Source organism: Apium graveolens, unplaced genomic scaffold (assembly GCF_009905375.1).
Source record: "Apium graveolens cultivar Ventura unplaced genomic scaffold, ASM990537v1 ctg8763, whole genome shotgun sequence".
NCBI lineage: Eukaryota > Viridiplantae > Streptophyta > Magnoliopsida > Apiales > Apiaceae > Apium > Apium graveolens.
In genome coordinates, this window is record NW_027421453.1 from 55,146 (window position 1) to 76,079 (window position 20,934).

The 20,934-nt window shown below is 35.5% G+C and overlaps 1 protein-coding gene and 1 long non-coding RNA gene across 2 annotated transcripts; both read left to right on the forward strand.

The window, feature by feature from the left end:
• The first annotated feature begins 11,717 nt into the window (after nucleotides 1–11,717).
• LOC141705316 (DDT domain-containing protein DDR4-like) lies at nucleotides 11,718–13,933 on the forward strand. The gene is made up of 8 exons (XM_074508328.1): nucleotides 11,718–11,885; nucleotides 11,998–12,108; nucleotides 12,926–13,012; nucleotides 13,116–13,153; nucleotides 13,249–13,330; nucleotides 13,444–13,550; nucleotides 13,667–13,820; nucleotides 13,889–13,933. The coding sequence occupies exons 1-8, from the start codon at nucleotides 11,781–11,783 to the stop codon at nucleotides 13,931–13,933; spliced, it is 729 nt and encodes a 242-aa protein (XP_074364429.1). The 5' UTR covers nucleotides 11,718–11,780.
• Nucleotides 13,934–14,149: 216 nt separating this feature from the next.
• LOC141705317 (uncharacterized) lies at nucleotides 14,150–14,623 on the forward strand. Its single transcript, XR_012568295.1, has 3 exons — nucleotides 14,150–14,238; nucleotides 14,368–14,422; nucleotides 14,592–14,623. It is a non-coding gene; the product is annotated as an uncharacterized LOC141705317 (long non-coding RNA).
• Nucleotides 14,624–20,934: the final 6,311 nt, after the last annotated feature.

Below are 20,934 nucleotides of genomic sequence, written 5' to 3' on the forward strand. Positions count from 1 at the left end.
ATTGACTGTAAGGAAATTACTATCAGGAAAGGCCAAAGAGGTGGCCGACACTTTAAAGGTAAGAGGATAATTATAGGCGCGTGTGCCAAAAGAATACAGTGATGATGGTTAAAACTGTGAAGGTTGATTATGGTTTGGAAGATTGACATTCCTTCTGATGACTGTGCAATACCCAACCGTAATAGTAGTTGGTAAAGGTTTAATTCGTGTAATCGCCATGAACGGGCTATCTATCTTAGAAGGTCCTATCTTGAGATAAGCCAGGACCATGTTTCAAAAAGGACTAGATGAACCTTTGAGTTAATCTTCTATTTAGGCGTATGATTAAGAATGGTATTAACCTGCTATCGTTGCTTTGATTGAAACTCTTCTGCACTTTTATCTGCTTCATGTCATGTATGTATGTCAGGATCAGGAGTGTTCTTCATGAATCAGGAATGGTGATTATGTTACCTCCTTAGAAGGATTTGATACGACATGTATGGACTCCGTATGGTTAGCTATTAAGACTTCATGGAAAATGAATGACTACAGTAGGTCAGTGGTGGACCATAGTAAGGCAGCAATGATTCTGCGAGTATGAGCTGATTACAACCGTGAGAGTTGTATTGGAATGGGTGTTGAGATTGAGTACCACTAATCGGGTCGTGGTAGTGTATAAGTTATCATTGATAGACTAATTAAGTAGAGTATCTACCTAGTGAATATTATTCTTTCTTATCAATAGAGAGTCGTATTATTATACGAGGAAGGTTGCGGTGCAAGCATAGAATTCAGTAACGATGATGTCTAGAATGAGATCCCAGATTCGATTTTCGATGTCGAGGGAGTTTCAAAGGTGATTGTGTATAAGCTCGAGGAAGAGCATGGGTCCATAGAATGATGGACGGGATAGCGAAAATATTTAGGCACGTGAAATACGATGCTATAATACTTGATGTTGATATAAATACATATATGTTTTGTTCTCCTATGACAAACCTCTATAGTTCAGAGGTAGATTCCAAGCCAGATATTTTGGCAGTAATTTTTTTATATATACAATTCTCTTCAGTTCGTTCTTTTCTCTTCTTTTCATTTCATGTAAGCTGAGAAGAACAACCCTTCCAGAAGGGGAGGTATTGCCGAATGACTATCTATCTGTGTGATAGAAGCCTAGTAGGATACCACTATTGTTTAATTGCTTGTCAAGTACTAAAGGCTGGCCACCTTCTGTACTAACTATGCGATATAACAAGTGTTCATGATCATAGTGATCTCTCAACAAATTCCTTTACTTCTATTTGATTGATCTTTTGGAAATAGAAACAACTGAAAAAGGAGTAATAAAGTGGTGGTATTCGGAATGGAAACACATTCGTGATACTAAGGTTGACGTGGTTATTAAAAGGTTATAGAACGCTAACGAGCAAAAGTATAACCAGTATAATATTAGGAACGGAAGGTAGTAGCGATTACGAACTGGAAAAGAATGGGTATTGAGAAGCAAAAGCTCTAATGCTAAAAGCTATAATGAGAGTCTGTGCAATAGACTTGAAAGAATTTGGAATGATCACTTAACGCGGATTGAGTTATCTTACGACAATAGATCATATGTCATATCGAGGTCGCCTTATGAGATCCTTGAGGGAAGACAATGTCGATCTCCCTTATGTTAGGATGAAGTTGTAGAGCGCAAGATGCTCGGACCCGCAGTAGTCCAAAGGACCAAGGATATATAGATCTAATCAGAGGACGGCTGGTAGTAGCCCAAGATGGACATAAAGTATGTTGATTTGACACGAAAGGATAAAGAATAGGGGACCTTATGTTAAGGTATCCCTTGGAAAGGATTGATGAGGTTCGGAAAGAAAGGAAAGCTAAGTCTACAATTTGTTGGACCCTTGGATATATTAAGACGTTTGGGAAGTTAGCATATGAGCTAGCCCTACCCCGAACATGTAGCAGTCATAACGTGTTCACGTATCAATGTTAAGGAAGTGTAATTCGATGCCAGATAAATAGGGCATATGAGCGCATAGACATGCAACCAGACGTAACCTATATGGAGCAACCAGGAAGGGTTATAGAGTGAAAAGGAAAAGTGCTTAGGAGAAGGGTTATCAAACTAGTAGAGTTTGATGGTAGAACCACAATGTGGGAAAATTGACTTGAGAGTTAGAAAGTGCAATGCTAAGAAGTATCCCTATTTTTCTATCTGATTCCGGGACGGAATCCTTTTAAGGAGGGGAGACTGTAATAACCCCAATTTTTGGAAATTTTGAAACCCTTATGAATAGTGTTTTTGCTGAATGAGAAAACTTTTCATGCCACACTATGTAGGGGTTCTGTATGGATATTCTGAGATTTATTAGTACTTATATGGGATATAAGTGTATGTAAAGATCGTCAGAATCCAATCCGAACACTTTGATTTTTCCCGGAAATCCACTAGATACGGAGAGAATTGAGTATAAGGTAACAGGATAAAAAGATTTAAATTAAAGGATTATAATAGAGGATCATAAAAGGAATATAATGTATTGAGAAAGGTTAAGGGAACCTAAGTAATAAGATCCCGGGTATGATCCTTCAAACGATAAACGAAACGAAAGTTAAGCGAACCGTATAACAGATCAGCGGTCATTAGGCAAACGATTAGGAAGTTAATCAAAGGGATTAGTGGGAATGATGTCATCCAACCAATAGAAAGAGGACAAGGAAGGGAGGATGACATCATGAGGATGACATAAGCATGACATGGGAAGGAAGGAGGTGTGGTGGCTTTGTAACCACACAAATTCAAGGGCAAAAGGTAATTGACTAAATCAAACAAAAACCAAGCAACCAAGCCAAGTAAATCATTTTCATCAAAAATCAAAAAGAACCAAGGCATTAGTTCTTCATTGCTCACGGCTTTTCACTATTCAAAAGGCAAGAAAATTCAAAATCAAGATCCAAGCTTCCTAAATTGGTGATAATTCCCTAATCATCTTCATGCTTAGTTAGGGCTATATCATGAGTTTAAGCCATTAATTCCTTCTCAATCTTCTTCATTTAATCAAAGAAGAAGACTATGAATAGTGTTTTCAAGTTTTTAACTTGAAGTTTTTCTTGTTTTTCTTGAAGATCCAAGCTTTTCTAAGACTTCTCAAAGCTTCTTAAGGCTTCCTAGCTCCTCCCACCACTTCAAGGAAGGTATACCATCTCCAAACCCTAGATTCCTATATATTATAAGATGATTTTGATTAGTAGGATGATATTGTAGCTTGTTGTTGTGATTAGAGTTTGGGATTTGAAATGGTAGTGAAATGGAATGGTAAATGTTGGGTTTTGATTAAAAGAACTTAAGTATGGTTAAATTAAGCTTAGGCATAAGTATAATGATTAAATTGAATTGGTTGGGGTTGTTATGATGTGATAAGGATGGATGTTGGTTGTATGTTGGATTTGAGGTTGATTGGGAGGGTTTTGAATGGTTTAAAATATTGGAAATCGCGTAAACATAGCCGTTAACGTCCGATTTTCTTTGGACTGTTTTTGTGCATAGCATTAGGACCCGAGAACCCCCTGCTAGATATGACCACTGCCATGTTTAGATAGCTCATGTTACGAGCTTCGTTTTGATATGTAGTTCGTTCGATTCCGATGCACGGTTTAGGAGAAACGACCGTTTCAAGTAACGGCGTTTCGCGAACGAAACTTTTTCCCTCGCCTTACTTTGAAACATAGGTTAAAGACCAAAAAGGGTTAATTAATGTATGAAACATTTATGGTAAGTGTGTTAGGCAGTTGGTAAGACACTCGCGAAGGAATCGCTTTAAAACTCGTAAAGGTTAAATTATTAAAAATGGTGGAGCCGAGGGTACCCGAGTGACTTAAGCGAATCAGTGAGCGCAAAACAAGCGTTAGAGTCTAAGTTAGTTAAAGTATAGATTTACAAGTGATTTTGGTTTAATTCCAACTTACTTGTTGTTTATAGGTTACCAGACTCGTCCCGAGCCTTTTATCACCCCAAGTCGCTCAGGCAAGTTTTCTACCCGTTATACTGTTGTTGTGATGAATATATGTATATGCATTATCTTGCGATAGATGCATGTTGGTTAATTAGCAAATTCTTGCGTATATTGTAGCATTGATATGGTATATATGCATGCCTGTTTCATATTCTTGATTTATATATCTGTTGGTTCAAATGCTTAGTTGATAATACATGCTAGAGGATAGCGGTAATTTGCATATACCCTTAGTATAGGGACCCAAAGGTGAAAATTTTCTAAAACCGGGAGTCGAGGATCCCGAGTAGATTTTATATATATATATATATTTATATATATATGGTTATAGTTTTCAAACTATTAATCGAATAAGGTTTATTCGATAACTTTATATTATTTATTGAATATTATTTCGAATATTCATTCGAGGGCTTATGACTCCTTTTATTTTATTAATTGAATATTATTTGAATATTCATTTGAGGATGTATGACTCCTTTATTTTATTTATTGAATATTATTATAATATTCATTCGAGGTATTATGACTCCGCTTATTACTGAAATATTCTTTATTTATTAAAGAATAATGTTCGATAATCAAACTTACTTTTGATATTCAAATAAAGATATTACTTTCGTATAAGTATATCTTTGATTATTTACTATTCATTTCAAGTATAAGTTTTCCAACTTCTACCTCAATTACTCTTTATGGGAATATTATTTAAATAATAATATTCATATATTTCTTTATATGAGACTGATTTACTTTATTAAATCAGCATTATTCCAAACACTCTTTAAAGTGTTTTCAAGTCTTTAAAATGATTTTCAAAAGTTAGAGCGGATCCCAAAAACTCATTTTTATATTTAAGATCTTCCTTTTAAAAAGGGGATTTAAATACTCGCTCAAAATCGGAGGGATCCGGCTCTGTGGTGTATTTTATATTCGCAACAAGGTTGTTGTCTTGATAAAAGAGTTTTTGATTACTTACCCAACACTCGGGAAGTAAAATTCTTGGAACAAGTTAATCCATTAACAGGCATCGCCTGGGAAATATCGGTGAGTTTTCCTTTCCAACTAGATACGACTTCTTGGTGGAGCCGTATCAACAAGTTTCTACTTGGGGAAAGTGGGGACGAGCTTTACGTTTCAGAGTCATGGATTTCATCTGAACTAGGAGTGGCGTAAGTGGTCGAGTAGCGTCGGCCCAGCCTTATTATATTGGCCCAAATGGCCTGGAAGTTCCGCTAAGGCGGTCCATTCCTTAGGAGTTCAGTGTTCGGTTGACAAGTAAATCCGACAGGTTCTCCTCTACATGTAGAAAATGGTGGGGTTGTACTACTACGACTGATCATCGTAAGTGGTCTTCCTGGCGCGGCAAACTCCCGTAATGAGTTCATCATCCAATTGGATATTTCTGCAACACTACCCGGAGCACTTCGATAGAAAGGCTACGGTTGGGCGATTGTTGAGTGTTGGCAGGGTCAAGTTTTCTAAATGATGTTTGCATCAAATGAAGTATCTCATAACTTCATTTTATTTTGATGATATTTTAAAGGTTGAATCTATTCAAGTATTATCTTGTAGTCTCATCTATGTGATGAACTTTTGAACTAATTATAACTTGAACGGTGGTAGTTCAAGTAGTATTTGGAAAAGATATAAGTATATTGGAGTACCTTATAAGTTCATCTTTTAAACTTCTATCTAGTAAATGATTATCTTATGCATGACAAAGATTTTCAGAAAAACGTTGAGACAAGGTTAGATATATGAGATCACCTTGCAACGATATTTTTATACAGTTATACACTGGAACTCTGTGTATATTATGCATGGAAGAGGACTTCCCATATTTTGAAAAGTATATATGTATATATATATATACTGAATATTTTGCGACTTCATCGCATTAAGATATCAACTTGGTTCATTTCTTTTGACCAAGACTTTCATGAGTGCTATGAGAAGGCTCATATATTGTTAATCTTTATACATATTATTTTGGTGGGCTTGCTGCTCACCCTTGCTTTCTTCTTTCATCACACAACAACAGTTAGGAAAGATGGCCAGACTCCAGCAGACCCAGCGCAAGCGCGTGGGAAGCGTTCCGCGTCTTCCCGTTGATATTGTAGCTGCTATAGCTGCAGAGGTAGATCTATTGTAGATCAGACCATCTACTTTTGAGAATCAATTATGTATAATTATAACTTGTGGCAGATAATGGCAATTAACTGTAAATTTATCAAGTAATCATTTTGGGTTGTAATAACTTTTAAATTGTGGATTCAAAGACTTGTACTTATTTAAATTTCATCTCTGAGACTATAACGGGTTGTGGTGTGTGTTAGTGTGGGGTCACAACATAAGGTTATTATTATTAATTAAGTGAAGTGATATTGTGGAGAGAAAGACCGTGACGACCCGGATCCCCGACCCCGGATCTGGGGGTGTTACAGCCATGGTGTGTTTTGTAGATTTCCAAGAGATAGTAGTACCGCAATATGTGAATAGGTAACCTGTCTGTGATCGTTCAACATGAGGATCTGATAAGTATCCAGCATCTGCATATTCAATCAGCTGTGATTTCGAATAATTTGAAAAGAATAATCCAAGATCAATTGTCCAGAGAAGATATCTCAATATATGCTTGATTCCATCTCAATGTCTTTTAGTTGGTTCTGAACTGAATCTTGCTAATAGATTCACAGCAAAAGCAATATCAAGTCGTGTGTTGTTTGCGAGGTACATAAGAGCCCCAATTGCATTGAGATATGGAACTTATGGTCCAAGTGGATCTTCATCTTCTTTTATGGGACAATATGGATCCTTTTCAACTTCAAGTGACCGAACCACCATTGGTGTAGTTAGAGGATGAGATTTGTCCATGTAAAATCGATCAAGAACTTTTTCTATGTAGGTTGATTGATGAACAAATATTCCTGAAGATAAGTGTTCCACTTGTAAACCTAAACAGAACTTTGTCTTTCCAAGATCTTTCATCTCAAACTCATTTTTCAAATAAATAGCAGCATTAGTAATATCTTCAGAAGTACCTACAATATTCAAATTGTCCACATATACAACAATAATAATGAAACCAGTTTGAGATCTTTTAATAAATACACACGGACATACTTTATCATTAACATACCCATCATTCAATAGGTATTCACTAAGCCTATTGTACCACATACAGCCAGATTGTTTCAGTCCATATATTGATCGTTGTAATTTAACTAAGTATAAATGACGAGTCTTAGTCTCATCCAATTTTAATCCTTCAGGGATTTTCATATAGTTATCACTATGAAGTGATCCGTACAGGTAGGCTGTCACAACGTACATTGGACGTGTTTCCAATTTTTCCATACAAGCCATACCCATAAGAAAATGAAAAGTAACTTTATCCATCACAGGAGAGTAAGTTTCCTGGTAATCAAATCCAGGCCTTTGAGAGAATCTATGGGCTACCAGTCGTGCCTTATATCTCACAATTTCATTTCTCTCATTTCGTTTTCATACAAACACCCATATATTCTTGATGGGGATCACACCAGCTGAGGTTTGGACTGCAGGTCCAAATACATTTCTCTTGCACAAGGATTGCAATTCTTCCTGTATTGCAATTTCCCATTTTGGCCAATCATCACTTTATCGACATTCTTCCACACTTTGTGGTTCAGGATCGGAGTTCATAATAATATCACATGCCACGATAAAACCATATACATCATCAACCTCAATACTCCCACGATCGAATAATTTTCCGTTATGTACATAACTCAGTGAGATCTCATAATTTCCAGGTACCTTTGCTTCTATTGAAGCATGTGCCACTTCTGGGGCAATATCCTCTTATGGAGGCAATACCACTTTTGGTGGTTTTGTCACAGCCACTTTAGGGGTTTTAACCTCTTCGGGAGGTGATACCGCTTCTGGGGTATTTGATATAGCTACTTCAGGGGCTCGAACCTCTTCAGGAGGCAATACCGTTTCTGGGGTATTTTCTAGAACACTTGCCACTTCAGGGGCATGTCCAATCAATTTCCCTTTTCATGGTACAACATCTTTTGCACCAACAGGTCTACCACGCTTCTGGCATAGTTTTGAATTACCAACCAATTCTTCATGAATTGCTTTAAGAATAGGGATTTCAACCCTTTCCGGTGCATTAACAGCAGGTATATGTGATTTTATGACACGTCTAGAATCATTAAAATCACCTGGCATTTGATTAGCAATATTTTGCAAATAAATTATTCTTATAACCTCATATTCATATTGTTTAGTACGTGGATCCATATAACTTAATCTTGAGGCATTCCATGATAGTTCAGAATTTAACTTATACAAAACATTATCTCCCCCTAATGGAGGGAATACAGACTCATCAAAATGACAATCAGTATATCGAGCAATAAAGACATCACTGGTTAATGGTTCAAGATATATTATAATAGCATGTGAATCAAAACCAACATATATAACTACTCTTCTTTGTGGTCCCATTTTAGATCTTTGTGGAGGTGCAATTGGAACATATACGGCACTACCAAAGATCTTAAAATGTGAAATATTAGGGGTTTGACCAAGAACTAATTCATGAGGAGATTGTTTGTGGTAAGCAGATGATCTTATCTTAATTATATTGCGGCATGAAGTATTGCATGACCCCAAATAGAAGTGGGTAACTTAGATCTTAGAAGTAAGGGTCGTGCAATAAGCTGACGTCTTTTAATTAACAATTCTGCTAAATCATTTTGTGTATGCACGTGAGCTACGGGGTGTTCGACAGAGATTCCTACTGACATACAATAATCATTGAAAGTAATATATGTAAATTCAGCGGCATTATCAAGTCAAATTGAGTTGATAAGATTATCTAGGAAATTGGGCTCGTAATTTGATTATTTAAGCAAGAAGCTTGACAAAGGCTGTATTTCTGGTCGAGGCAAACATGAGACCATCTAGTTGAAGCATCGATTAGGACCATGAAATATCTAAATGGTACAGATGATAGATGAATAGGTATGCATATATCACCTTGAATTCTTTCTAAGAAATCTGGAGACTCGTTTTGAAGTTGAACTGGATATAGTTGAACAATTAGTTTTCCCAAAGAACATGTTGAACAAGGAAGTTCATCACGTAGCATGACCTTTTGATTCTTATGGGGATATCCCGTAGAATTTTCTATAATTCGACACATCATGGATACTCTTGGATGACCAAGTCTTTCATGCCAAATGGTGAGTGAATTTGGATCTATAATTTTGGGAGTAGTGATACTGTGAGACTCGATTACTCTAATTTCGGTAGCATATAATCCATATAAGGTTGATTGCAATTTTTCTAAGATCTTCTTATGTTCCGAGGTGATTGAGGTGATAAGGAGATATTCTTTTTCATTTTCTCTAGTGGTTTCTATAAGTAAACCAATAAGATGAATATCTTTAAAACTCAGAAGATTTCTAGTGGATTTGCTAGAATATAGAGCATTATGTATGTGAATTTGTGTCTCACTTGATAGTATAAAACTGGCTTTCCCAAAACCCTATATGATATTTGATGTTCCCGAAATCGTCCAAACATGTGAGTTGGCTTTTAGTCAACTTTGAGAAATAGTTCTGATTTTGTAAAATTGTGTGTGGGTCGCGCAGTCAGCAATGCATATCTCTCCTTATTTATATTGTCTATATAGAACTGAACAACAATTTTATTATGCAAATAACGTACATAATACAAGAACATAAAACAAGTACATGAAAGCAGAATATTTAAACAAGCATGTTGAAAATATAACATCAAAGAAACAAATGAAATCTAGTTATCTAAATCATAATAAAGGTTAGCAACAACGTCTAGTTCATTTGAGGTCTTGTTGTTTGGTTCTTCACTTAGATTATGACTAGAGAAGTTCGTTTCCACCCTTTTCCCGTTATTCTTTTTATTTTCCTCGTAGAGGTCAACTAGATATTTTGGTGTGCGACAAGTACGTTTCCAGTGCCCATGTGCCCCACATATGAGACAGATATCCCTAATATCTTCTTCTTGTGGTGCCTTCCTTTTATTTGGCACTCCATGTTGTCACTTCTGGTGGTCAGAGTTGTTGTAACCATCACACTGCCACTTCAGGTGGCTAAAGTTAAAATGATTTTGAAACGGACCTCGAAAGTTTTCATGCCCACGGTTTCGTCCGTAACCTCGTCCTCCTCTATGCCCTTTCCCACGCACATTCTTCTGGAATTACGTGTTATGTACTTCAGTTAACTGGGCAGAGCCTGTGGGATGAATCTGATGATTTTTCAGTAACAACTCATTATTCTTTTCAGCGATAAGAAGAGATATCAACTCGCTATACTTCCGAAAATTGCACTCCCTATAATGTTGCGCCTGAATCATAATGTTGGGGTGAAAGGTTGAAAGGGTCTTTTCTATCATGTCAGCATCAATAATATTTTCACCACACAAAATCAGTTTTGAGCTTATTTTGAACAAGACAGAATTATATTCAGCGACAGATTTAAAATCTTGCAACCTTATATGTATTTAGTCATAACAGGCAGGGTGTAAATTGATAATTTTTTTCTTGATCAAACCTATCTTTGAGATTGGTCCAAATGGTGAATGGATTTTTCACAGTTAGATATTCAGATTTCAAACTTTCATGGATGTGGTGTCTAAGAAAAATGATAGCTTTAGCATTTTGTTCAACAGTTGGGGTATTTTCTGATTCTATGGTGTCTTTTAGCCCGTTTGCACTAAGATGTAATTCCACATCGAGTACCCAAGACAAATAATTATCCTTAGACACATCCAACGCAACAAACTCTAATTTTGCAAAATTTGTCATTCTGAATGTAAAATAAATATTAAAATATGATGTAATGCTTCACAAATATATTTAAACAATTATTTCCAAATAATAACATATATGGTAAAATTAATATAAAAGTTACGATGGCATAGCCATCCAGAATTTTTTTGGATAATACTTGACGACATTATAGCGTTTAAACAATAATATGAATAAATAAAGATAATAATCAGAATCAAATGATTAAGTTTAAAACATACCTCTTTCGTTAAATGAAACTTATTCAGGTAATACCTTCTTCGTGAATAGAGTTTATTTGGACAATACCTCCTTCGTAAATAAAGCTTGCTCGGGCAGAGACTCGTGCTGATAACGTATTGTAAATAACGTGTTGTAAATCTCGAATTACTGGATAATGTATGACTTAATAAATGTACATAGAGAGAGTGAAAATTTGAGAGAGAATTGTTGTTCAATATGTTTTTCAGTGTATCTGATTTCAATAACTAAAGGTCCTATTTATACTTACAGAAAGATAGGATAAGATTACACGTATTATGAAAAGATAAGATAGGATTGCACGTGCTAGGAAAAGATAAGATAGGATTGCACGTGCTACGAAAAGATAAGATAGAATTTTAATTAAAATTCTTCCTTACTAAGTTTCTTTTCAGAGAAGTTGTGTGAGTTTTACTTAGGAAGTATCGCGATTTTTCCTTGGTAACATTTGATAATCATTATTATAACATAATTAGATTATTACATTTATTTAATTAATAAAGATTTATGATAGTGCGAAAAACGGAAAGATGGTGAAAATGAAAATTCAAAAAATTACCAAACACACGCAATCCCTAAAATATCAACCCTAGTACTCTCCCCTCTCTCTATATCTATAATATAATTAGGCGGGAAAACCCCTCAGCTTCCTACAACACCGCCATTGTTTTGTATCGATCACATCATCTCTCTCTACAATGGACGTCGCCGATGATCGGAAAGCTGTGCCGTCGTCGGAAATCGATCAGCGGACTAAGCTTCGTAAGCGGTGCGAGTTAGCCACCGTTCTCAATTTCTTATCCGTAAGTAATTTTCATTTATATATTAAATAATTATAGTTTTTGTTAATATTTAAAATTAATGATACGATATGTCTTTATTATTTGCTATTTGATTGTTTGTGTGTTTGATTAGGTGTTTGAGCCGTTGTTAAAGAGCAAAATGAAAGTAACAGCTGAAGATATCGAAATGGCGATTATCGAGCCCAATGATTTGCTCGCTAAGCTTCATGTTATGCTTTTGAAGGTATATTTTTATTTACGGTGTTTTGTTTGATTGAGAACAGTTTTAGTGTGAGAATTATTGTTCTTAGACCTGGTTATATTGTACACGACACAGAAATTTAGTGTCTGGGTTTGAATTTGTAGGTACACAAACACGAAAGTACATGATAAATTAGTTCCATGTTTTGATTTTTTAGTTTGGGTGCACGGCACAGAAGTACCCAAAAATCCATATATTTATAATTTAATAAAACTGTTGTCACCTGAGCAGGAGAGACTATGGATGTGCGTAATGGTTTTGTGTCAGTAATTTATTTTCCTTATCTTTGTTTGTTTCGTAGTATGAGTTTGGGAGCTGAAGTGATTGATCAGAACGTTTTGTTATAATACGTGTACATTTTGCAATTGCTTGCTTTTGTAGAGGTTACACTTGAAAATTTTATTGAGTATGTAAGGTGTTTGGGTTTAGTTGCTGCTACTGACTCACGGTTATTGCTAGATTTTGATGTTACTATTTGTAGTTCAAGGAAATGTAAATTCGGGTTTTTGGTGTTGCATAGAGTGAGAAATATATGCGCTTGCTGGTTACATTGAAATTAAAGTGAATATGTTAGATGAAGACATCGTGGTGAGTGCATGATAAACAGCACATATTGATAATTTTGAGGAAATGTGTCTCTGTTTTAAATATTTGGAAGAGTGCAGCAAGGGTGTCTTTACGTCTTCCTGTTGTTTTAAAATACTTGTTTAGTAGTTGTTAGTTACTCACAATGTTGTCCGAGACAAATTAATCGAGAGGCATTCATCGTTTGGTATCTGACCCAAAGTAATATATGCAGGGTATACCACCAGTAAGTAAAACTTTAGACCGTACTGATGCTTGGGTGACTGCACTGTGTAAGAAACTTACTGATTGGTGGCCATGGGTAAGTTAAATATGTGTGATTGTTTTGTACTACCTTACTCACTATATTTACATTATTCTTGTTATGCTGGTATTTCAATTTTCAGTTCCCCTGTTCTTGGCAGGTTGCTGACGGGGATCTTCCTCTAACCGAAAATAAAGGGTAATAAGTTTTTTCATACATCTTTATGTCTTATCTCGTCATCAGCAACATGTAGTCTTAAACATTTGTTGCTGCTATGGTCTGCTTTATTGAAGGAAGGAGATTTCTAAATACAAAGAACTTGAACCAACAACCCGTCTAGTGGTACTTAAAGCGCTCTGTGAGATCCGACTTAAAGTACTGTATCTGAATATCCTCTTATTTGACATTGATTCATCTGCTTGATGTGATAATTTTATCCAGTTAAATACTATCTAGGTAGTGATATTTCCATTTCTTTGAGTTCTCAGCAAGGTGATGCAGTGTCTTATATTAATAGTACCATGAAAACTGGCTCCGAGGTTTCTACATTTCGGAAGAAAAAGATCTGTGGTGATGAGAGAGGGACTTTATACTGGTAACTGTTTATAATTCTGTTGATATTCAATTATGTTCATTATTGTGTTAATTTTTTAGTATGTCTGTTTCCGCCTTTTATTATGAGTACTTAAAAACCCTTGCTATTCATGGTAGGCTTGATGGGAATGATTCCATTGGTTATAGACTGTATAAAGAAGTACGCGGGTTTGAATCAAAGCAAAACGACAAGGGCAAAGGCTTTCTTCCAGTGATAGATGTTCAATGGGAAACACTTGCTACCAGTCTTGAAGAATTTCGTGAAGTTGTGGTAAGCATACAATATTCTCTATGTTGTTAGGACAAACTTTAATCACTTCCATTTACTGGCAATAACAGGTTGAGTTCTCATCTAGTAAAATAATGATGGAAGTTGTTTTGTAAGACTGTTGAAGCTAATGTGATTCCAGTACTTGAGAAACTACATAAGGTCAGTTTCTTGGATAGCCTGATAGGTCTGTAGCTTCTTAGATTAAAGAGCACTGGCAATTGTGAACTTGATATCTATAGTTATGTACATTTTTATCTTTTCTGTGTACTTCGAATTTGATTGTTAACCTTTTGACCTTCAACAGAAGAGAGAAAGGGAAGCAAAACAACAAAAACTAAAGAAGCGATTTTAAGTGGTTTTCAGTTTTATGGTCTCACTCGTACATGCCGGACTCGTACGGCCGTATGTTACACATATGGTATAAGTTACAATCTTTGCTGATGTACTCTCTTGGTACCTTGTTCGTACATGTTATGATATACATACATAGCTAACACGCTTGCATAGTCAAGGTTTTAACTAAAAGAATACCTTATATCATATGCAGATGAATATGACAAAAGAATTAGTGAGGCTATAAGTGTACATCAACGACAGCCAAAGTACGTGGTACAATGGATATACTTTTAGTATCTTGCTTGGTTGCTTTTCTTTTTACTAATTAGCTTCTGCAAATTTTCCGTTAAGGGCCACAGAATTCTTTTAGGTGTACCTTGATATTGTTTTACTTGTATGTCATTGATTTTGGGTTTGAACATTTTTATGATTTAGAAAGAGAAAGATGGCCAAGGAGCGGGAGGATGTAAAAAGTTAAGTGATAATAAGAAAGCAACTGAAACTGCTTCAAAAGAGAGCTCTGGATCAGAGATGAGACCAACGGAGGATAGTAAACACGGTGATAATGAAAAAGGATCTGAAAGTATTTCTCAAGAGGACTCTGAATTGGACATAAAAGCACAAGGTGGTGTTGTTCCTGATAGCGAAACTGAGAGTGAGAGGCAGCAGGATGTTGATATTGATGACAACATGAAATCAGAAGATATTGTTTCAGACAGTGAAACTGAGAGCGAGAGGCATGAAGATGGTGATATTGATGACAACAGTGATGTTGCGTGGGATGAGGAAATAAACGATGCTAGTAGTGAGGATGACATTGCTTCAAACTCCTCTGACAAGGAAAACAATAACCTTGGCAACAATCATGTTACATGTGCGCGCAGGCGAGAGGGGTTGCCTCGGAGTAAGACAGTAGCTGGGGTTGTTAGTCCTGCACAAGAAAATAGTAATCAAGGTGCTAAAGATAGGCCAAGGGGGAGACTCACTCGTAAGAGCTCCCTTGAGTCATTTGTTGCCCCTGATTCCGAAGAAACAAGCTCATCAGCAGATTCCAGTGGTAGGAGTAGCAGTGTAAACTTGTCTGATGACAGTGTCCTTGGCTGATCTTTTGCATAACTTATCTCTTTTCCCGGGTGACCATAACTACTGGTTGTGTTACTATTGGAAAATCTTTTACTACATAATGGGATGTGTAGTACCAAAGCTCTGTTGTTTTTGGCGAGCTTACCCAAACCATACGCGTTCTATAGCTATTTTGTGTTAACTAGTGAAGGAATGAGAGAAGGGTGATTTTTGTGACAATTATATATCTGATTAGCTTGCCTTTCCTTTAATGGTGAATATCTTATCATCTCATGAACGAACTCTTAGTATGTGAGGATGTCTAAACATATATTTTCAACTGCCCGTAGCGTACATGTGTTAGTATGTTTTTGGTGAAGTGCAGCAGTATGATAATAAGAAGATGAATGAAGATGTTGCTCAATAATATGATGTAAAAATTAAATGGCCTTTTAATTTATACGTTCATCACGATCATCTTTCTTCATGATTTAATACACTTAACACTTACTGTGTATAACTGTATATTCATCTTACGTGGTCAAGGTCTTTAACTCATGCATAAGGTCTTTAACTCATGCATTTTTTTAAATTTTCGCTAGTATATTTGAAACAAAGTTTTCTAAAGGTATTTAAATTCATTGAATTCCATTTTACGTGTAAATAACACTTTTTTCCCGATCCGTTTTGTTTAAATGTTAAACGCGGTTAATTATAAGTTTTCCTTGAATAATTGTTTGTTTATTTTGATAAAACAAAAAATTTTACCGAAAATAAATAAATCATGAATATCCGAAAAAGTCTATACGAATGAATAGTTTTGGAATCAAAATTTTTGTTTATTTATCAAAATTGTAGGTTCATAAAAATATTTGCGTACCGTATTTGTTATACCAACACTCAAAAAATATAAAAATAATTTTCTAAATAAAAATTTTAACCAGATTTTACTGCAGTTAAAATTGTCCCTAGAAACTAAAAATCGGGCATTCGGGTCGGGTCAAAAAAGATCAAATTATGCAGATTCCGTCGAGTTTACTCCACCAAAACTTCCCACCATCATCACTATAATCACCAAACACGAACACTCCTCTGTAAAATCACACACACACACAGAAACACACACTATACATACATGTATCTATAGTTAACCAACCATGGTAGACAAGGACACAGAGCTTCTCTCTAAAGTGATCACAAACCACCTCTTCCTAGGCCAATTCGAGCCTTTTCGAGCCACTCTCCTCACTCTCCGATCTCGAAACGAAAACCTAGCTCGCTCAATTTTACAAACAATTGTCTCGAAAGGCGGTCGTTTCGATAACTTGTTGTTTTCTCCCTTCCTGTCCTTCTCCTGCTCATCTCACTCATTTATGTACTCTCGAATTACTCCAATTCAATGATCCTTGTGTAGGTGTTTGGAGTTTCGGTGTTGATTCGCTCCGCTTACGCGCTGAGTTTGCGCTTTGTGTTCAGGTTATTTGTTCTAGAGTCGGTGATTGGGGTAAGGAGAGTGTTGGATTGGGTGAGAATGTTGAGATTGAGGGGGTTTTGGCGGGAAATACGGTTTTGGAGAGGGTTTTGGAGGTTGGATTGAGTCGGTTGAGGCCGACTAGTGTCGATGAAGGCGATGAGGATGATGATGGAAGAGTTGTGGAGTTTGAGGAAGAGGAGTTTGGGTGTTTGAAGAAGGTTGTGTTGGGGAATGCGGAGATGTTTGAGGCGTTGTGTGAGAATGTGGAGAAGCAGGTTGGGTTGGTCGAGAGTGAGGATATGGGGATAGGGAGGAAGGTGGATGGGGATATTAAGGTGTTTAGGATGATTCAAAGGGTGTGCAGGAAGCACATTTGGATGCGATGAGTGAGTTTTTGAAAAATGGTGATGAAGATGGAGTGATTGGGCATGTGCGGTTTCTTCATTTGGATTATGGAGTTGAGGAGTCTAGATACCGGTATGTGTAGTTCGTTAGTTACTAGTTAGCTGTTTGAAAATTTAATTTGTAGATACTTTTGTTTCAACTAACCATGGTTTTGCGTTTGAACTTTATGTTTTTAAGATGAACTTACCTGATCCTTTCCTGTATAAATTATAAGGCGTGTGCACAGTACAAGCTGTGTTGCTACATTGTTTTTGTTTTACGGACTCGGGACTACTCTCCTTCATGAAGGCTCCAGAACTGAACTTTAAAAACCTAAATCAACAACATAATGCAAATTAAATGATAATGTGGCTCGTTAAATGAGGTAAAGAGATCAGTAGACTACCCGCCTTCCCGACGGTCGACACATAAATTTTATCAGCTTAAAGCAGCAAAAAGATGCAAAATGAATGAGAATGCCACTCATACAATACTAACAATGATGAGAGATGTCTTCTGCTAGATTAAAAGTTTTTGTATTAATTCAAAAGCTGAACCACTGGAACTTAAAACTTAACAACTTATAATCGTATATATGATACTTTGTTCTTTGAAGTGCTCTAATACTTTAAGGAACAGTAATTGGTTTCAGACTGTTCCACTTGGTCTTGTCCAATTATATGCCCTCCCTTTGTTGTTTTCAATAGTCTCCGTTTTCTTGTTTTCAATAGCATGGTTTTGCAAGATCTGGTCAAGAGGGTTATGTTGAAAAAAGATGAATATGGAGACACCTGGCTGGCCATTCGGCGTAAATTGTTATCAATATACGCGGAAGCTCTTTCCTCAACTTGCATACGTCTTGTTCAAATGATTCAGGTGGTAAAATTTTCCTAATTTTAGTTTGATATGTATAAGAGCTAAAATGATGATGGAATTAGTGTAAATGATAGTGATGATCTGGTCGTAGTGAATAGAAAATGATATTCACTTGGGACACCAACATTTTATGAAACGAGAAATGCATGTTATGGATTGTTTGTAAATTTCATTAAGTTGATAAGTTAATGTATGATGTCAGACATGTACATATAAGTTCTTGTTAGAAAATTACTATTTGCTTTTTCTATGATATGTTATCTGATCTCATTTACATTTACTATCCTTATATCCTACATACATGCATATAGGACCCATAGCGGAGGACCAAGAAAGCAAGGACACCATCTTAAAAAAAGTAATATGCTTTAATTAAAAATTTTACTGGTCTAGGGCATACTTGTGCCTTTCTCGAGTTCTTTGAGCTCCTACGCTGATGGATTTAAGAGCCTGTCTGGTGAATTGCCTGGAATCATATGACTCCTAAGTAGAAGTTATATCTCAAAGATGCCAAATAATAAGCAATTTGTGCTTGGGTATGTATGCTTCCTTATAGTAATTTCTTGTTCGGTATTAGAAATTTTCAAGTATTATTAGTGGAAAGGGCGAGGAAGGACTTAATTATGATAATATCCTATTTCATACATAATTTTAGTCTTGTGTGGCAGCCTTACAGTTGGTTTGACCGTGCTTAAGTTCATATAAGTTTCTAGTTGCTTACTTTGGAATTCCCATAAAAGTAAAACTAATCTATTTCTGTAGATCAGTTCTCTATATCTAGCTCTTGGTTATGGTTCTTAGCTTCGCCACGTTGTTATATCGAAAGAATGCTTGTCCTGTAATATTATAATTTTTAGTCGGAAGAGTTTGATTTCAATAATTCATATGTTTGTTCAAGTTCTTATATTTTCAGAACAAAATATTTTTATAAATATTTCTACAAATACATTTGAAAATATGAAATATATTAAAGTAATATAATTCTTAAGATCTAACTTATGAATTGAGATCAATTTGAGAGATGAAAAATTAAGAAAGTTTATTATTTAACCATTTAAAATAGTAAATATGTATACAAGAATATTATTTTTTCTTAATTTTTATAACGAATTTGTATATATAATATTATTTTTTTACTTTTCTAAATATTTTTCAAATTTTTGTCCATGAGACTGATTTTTTGACTGATTACCCCGTTTTTTTGACCGATTAATCCGACTTTTCTCGATTTTGACCGATTTTGTAAAAACTATTTGACCTGATTTTCGCTTAATCATTTCAATTTTCTACCGAATAGCGATTAATCACCGATTAATCACCTCGATTAATCGCCGACTTTTAGAACACTGATATATATATATAAATTTTATATTATTATTTTGATTTAAAAGTAAATATTATTATTAGGTAGTTTAGTTATACTATTTATATTTGTTAGGATGATTCTAGATTATTCTATTAGAATAATAGAAGGATTTGTTTCCTACAATTTATTATGGTAGTAGATACTATGAGGACTTATTTTTTATTATCTATACAAACTTTTTAATATTTCAATATCAGGTAAACATATGAATTGATTTCTCGGAAGAATCTTATAATTTTTTTGCGACTCCACTGATTCTCTAAATGGGATAGGTAATTTGTTCCTTATTTTACCCTTTCCACCCTGGTCCTACGTCACTAATGTTCTTGGATGAGTTGCAAACTTGCAAGTTGTTCAATAATATGTTGTGTGTTGGATTTTAACAAGAAAATCTTGACATTGTCTCTAGGGGAAAATTACGTCATAGACCCGAATTTAACAGTTTCTAGAAGCAATGACCATTAATTTGTTCAAGATCTGCGAGAAATGATTAAAATTGACAGGCTTGCAAAGCGATTCATTAGACAGGTTCAAAGATTAATAAAATTTAATTCAAAGAATGTAAGGAAGTGCTAAGAGGCACACAAATGCTAAAATCATAGTTTCCAGTCAGTTTATACAAGTGAACTAGAGATTGCATTTGACGGAGGTGTGTAGTATGTAATTATAAGTTATAAATTTTGTTTATGTACTAACACAAACTCTCCATAGTTTGCATTTAGCTATAGTTCACTTGGGGTGTTTACTTAGATTTAGGGCTGTAGATGGCCGAGACCTTTACGAACAATTTTTCAGTTTGAAAAGAGCTCAACTCTGTTTCGTAACGAGCTAAACTTGAATATCCATCACTATAGAACTTCCAATCGCATTTAGTTTTTGATTTATAAACAGAAGAGTTCGAATCTAAAATTAGCAAATACTTACACTCCAGTAGTTCCTTTCCGAACCCATTTCTCATATAGTCATATGACCCAAACACCTGCTTGAAAGTCAGAAAGAGCTTATACAATTTCAAGTTCCACACATGATTCCCAAAACTCAAAACTCCTTCTCGGAAGCAAACATTTATTTTCCAGATATATAGAATTGAAGCTGTAGATATTCCATAAATGACAATTCCTATGTTCTATTCTTTTCTATGTTTGCTAGCCGATGTTAAGTTTCTGAGTGCCACAGAAATACCTAGTTGGATTGATCTGGGCGGCATTGATCTCATGAATTCGATTTTCCACAGATTTTCCAAGATGATCTTCTAGCGGAAGAGTAGAAATTTACAGAGCTCTCTGTAGCAATCAAATGTTACCAGTCCGCTGGAGCGTTTGCGGAATTATATTTCAGAACCAAAGCCAGAGACAGGTGACTTGACGTCATCTTTGAAGATAGCAACTTCCCTCGTGCAATGAGAGACTTATATCATTATGCTCGTGTTTCTGGCGTTCATGTATTAGATAGTGTGTCATGAATATTGCTCTTCAGCGTCAAGATGGAGCACAGACAGGAAGCGAGCGATGTAATTTACAATATGACAATTATATATTTGTCCAATCATGTGTCACATTCAAATTTGATCGATATTCTGTTCACTTTTAAAATGTGCTTCTACAATTTCTTTGTCT

What these genes read in the sequence shown, in the direction of transcription:
- LOC141705316 (XM_074508328.1), top strand. Translation starts at nt 11,781, where the DNA reads ATGGACGTCGCCGATGATCGGAAAGCTGTGCCGTCGTCGGAAATCGAT. An exon ending in TTCATGTTATGCTTTTGAAG is followed by an intron (nt 12,109 to 12,925) that starts GTATATTTTTAT and finishes TAATATATGCAG; the next exon opens with GGTATACCACCAGTAAGTAA. An exon ending in TTACTGATTGGTGGCCATGG is followed by an intron (nt 13,013 to 13,115) that starts GTAAGTTAAATA and finishes TGTTCTTGGCAG; the next exon opens with GTTGCTGACGGGGATCTTCC.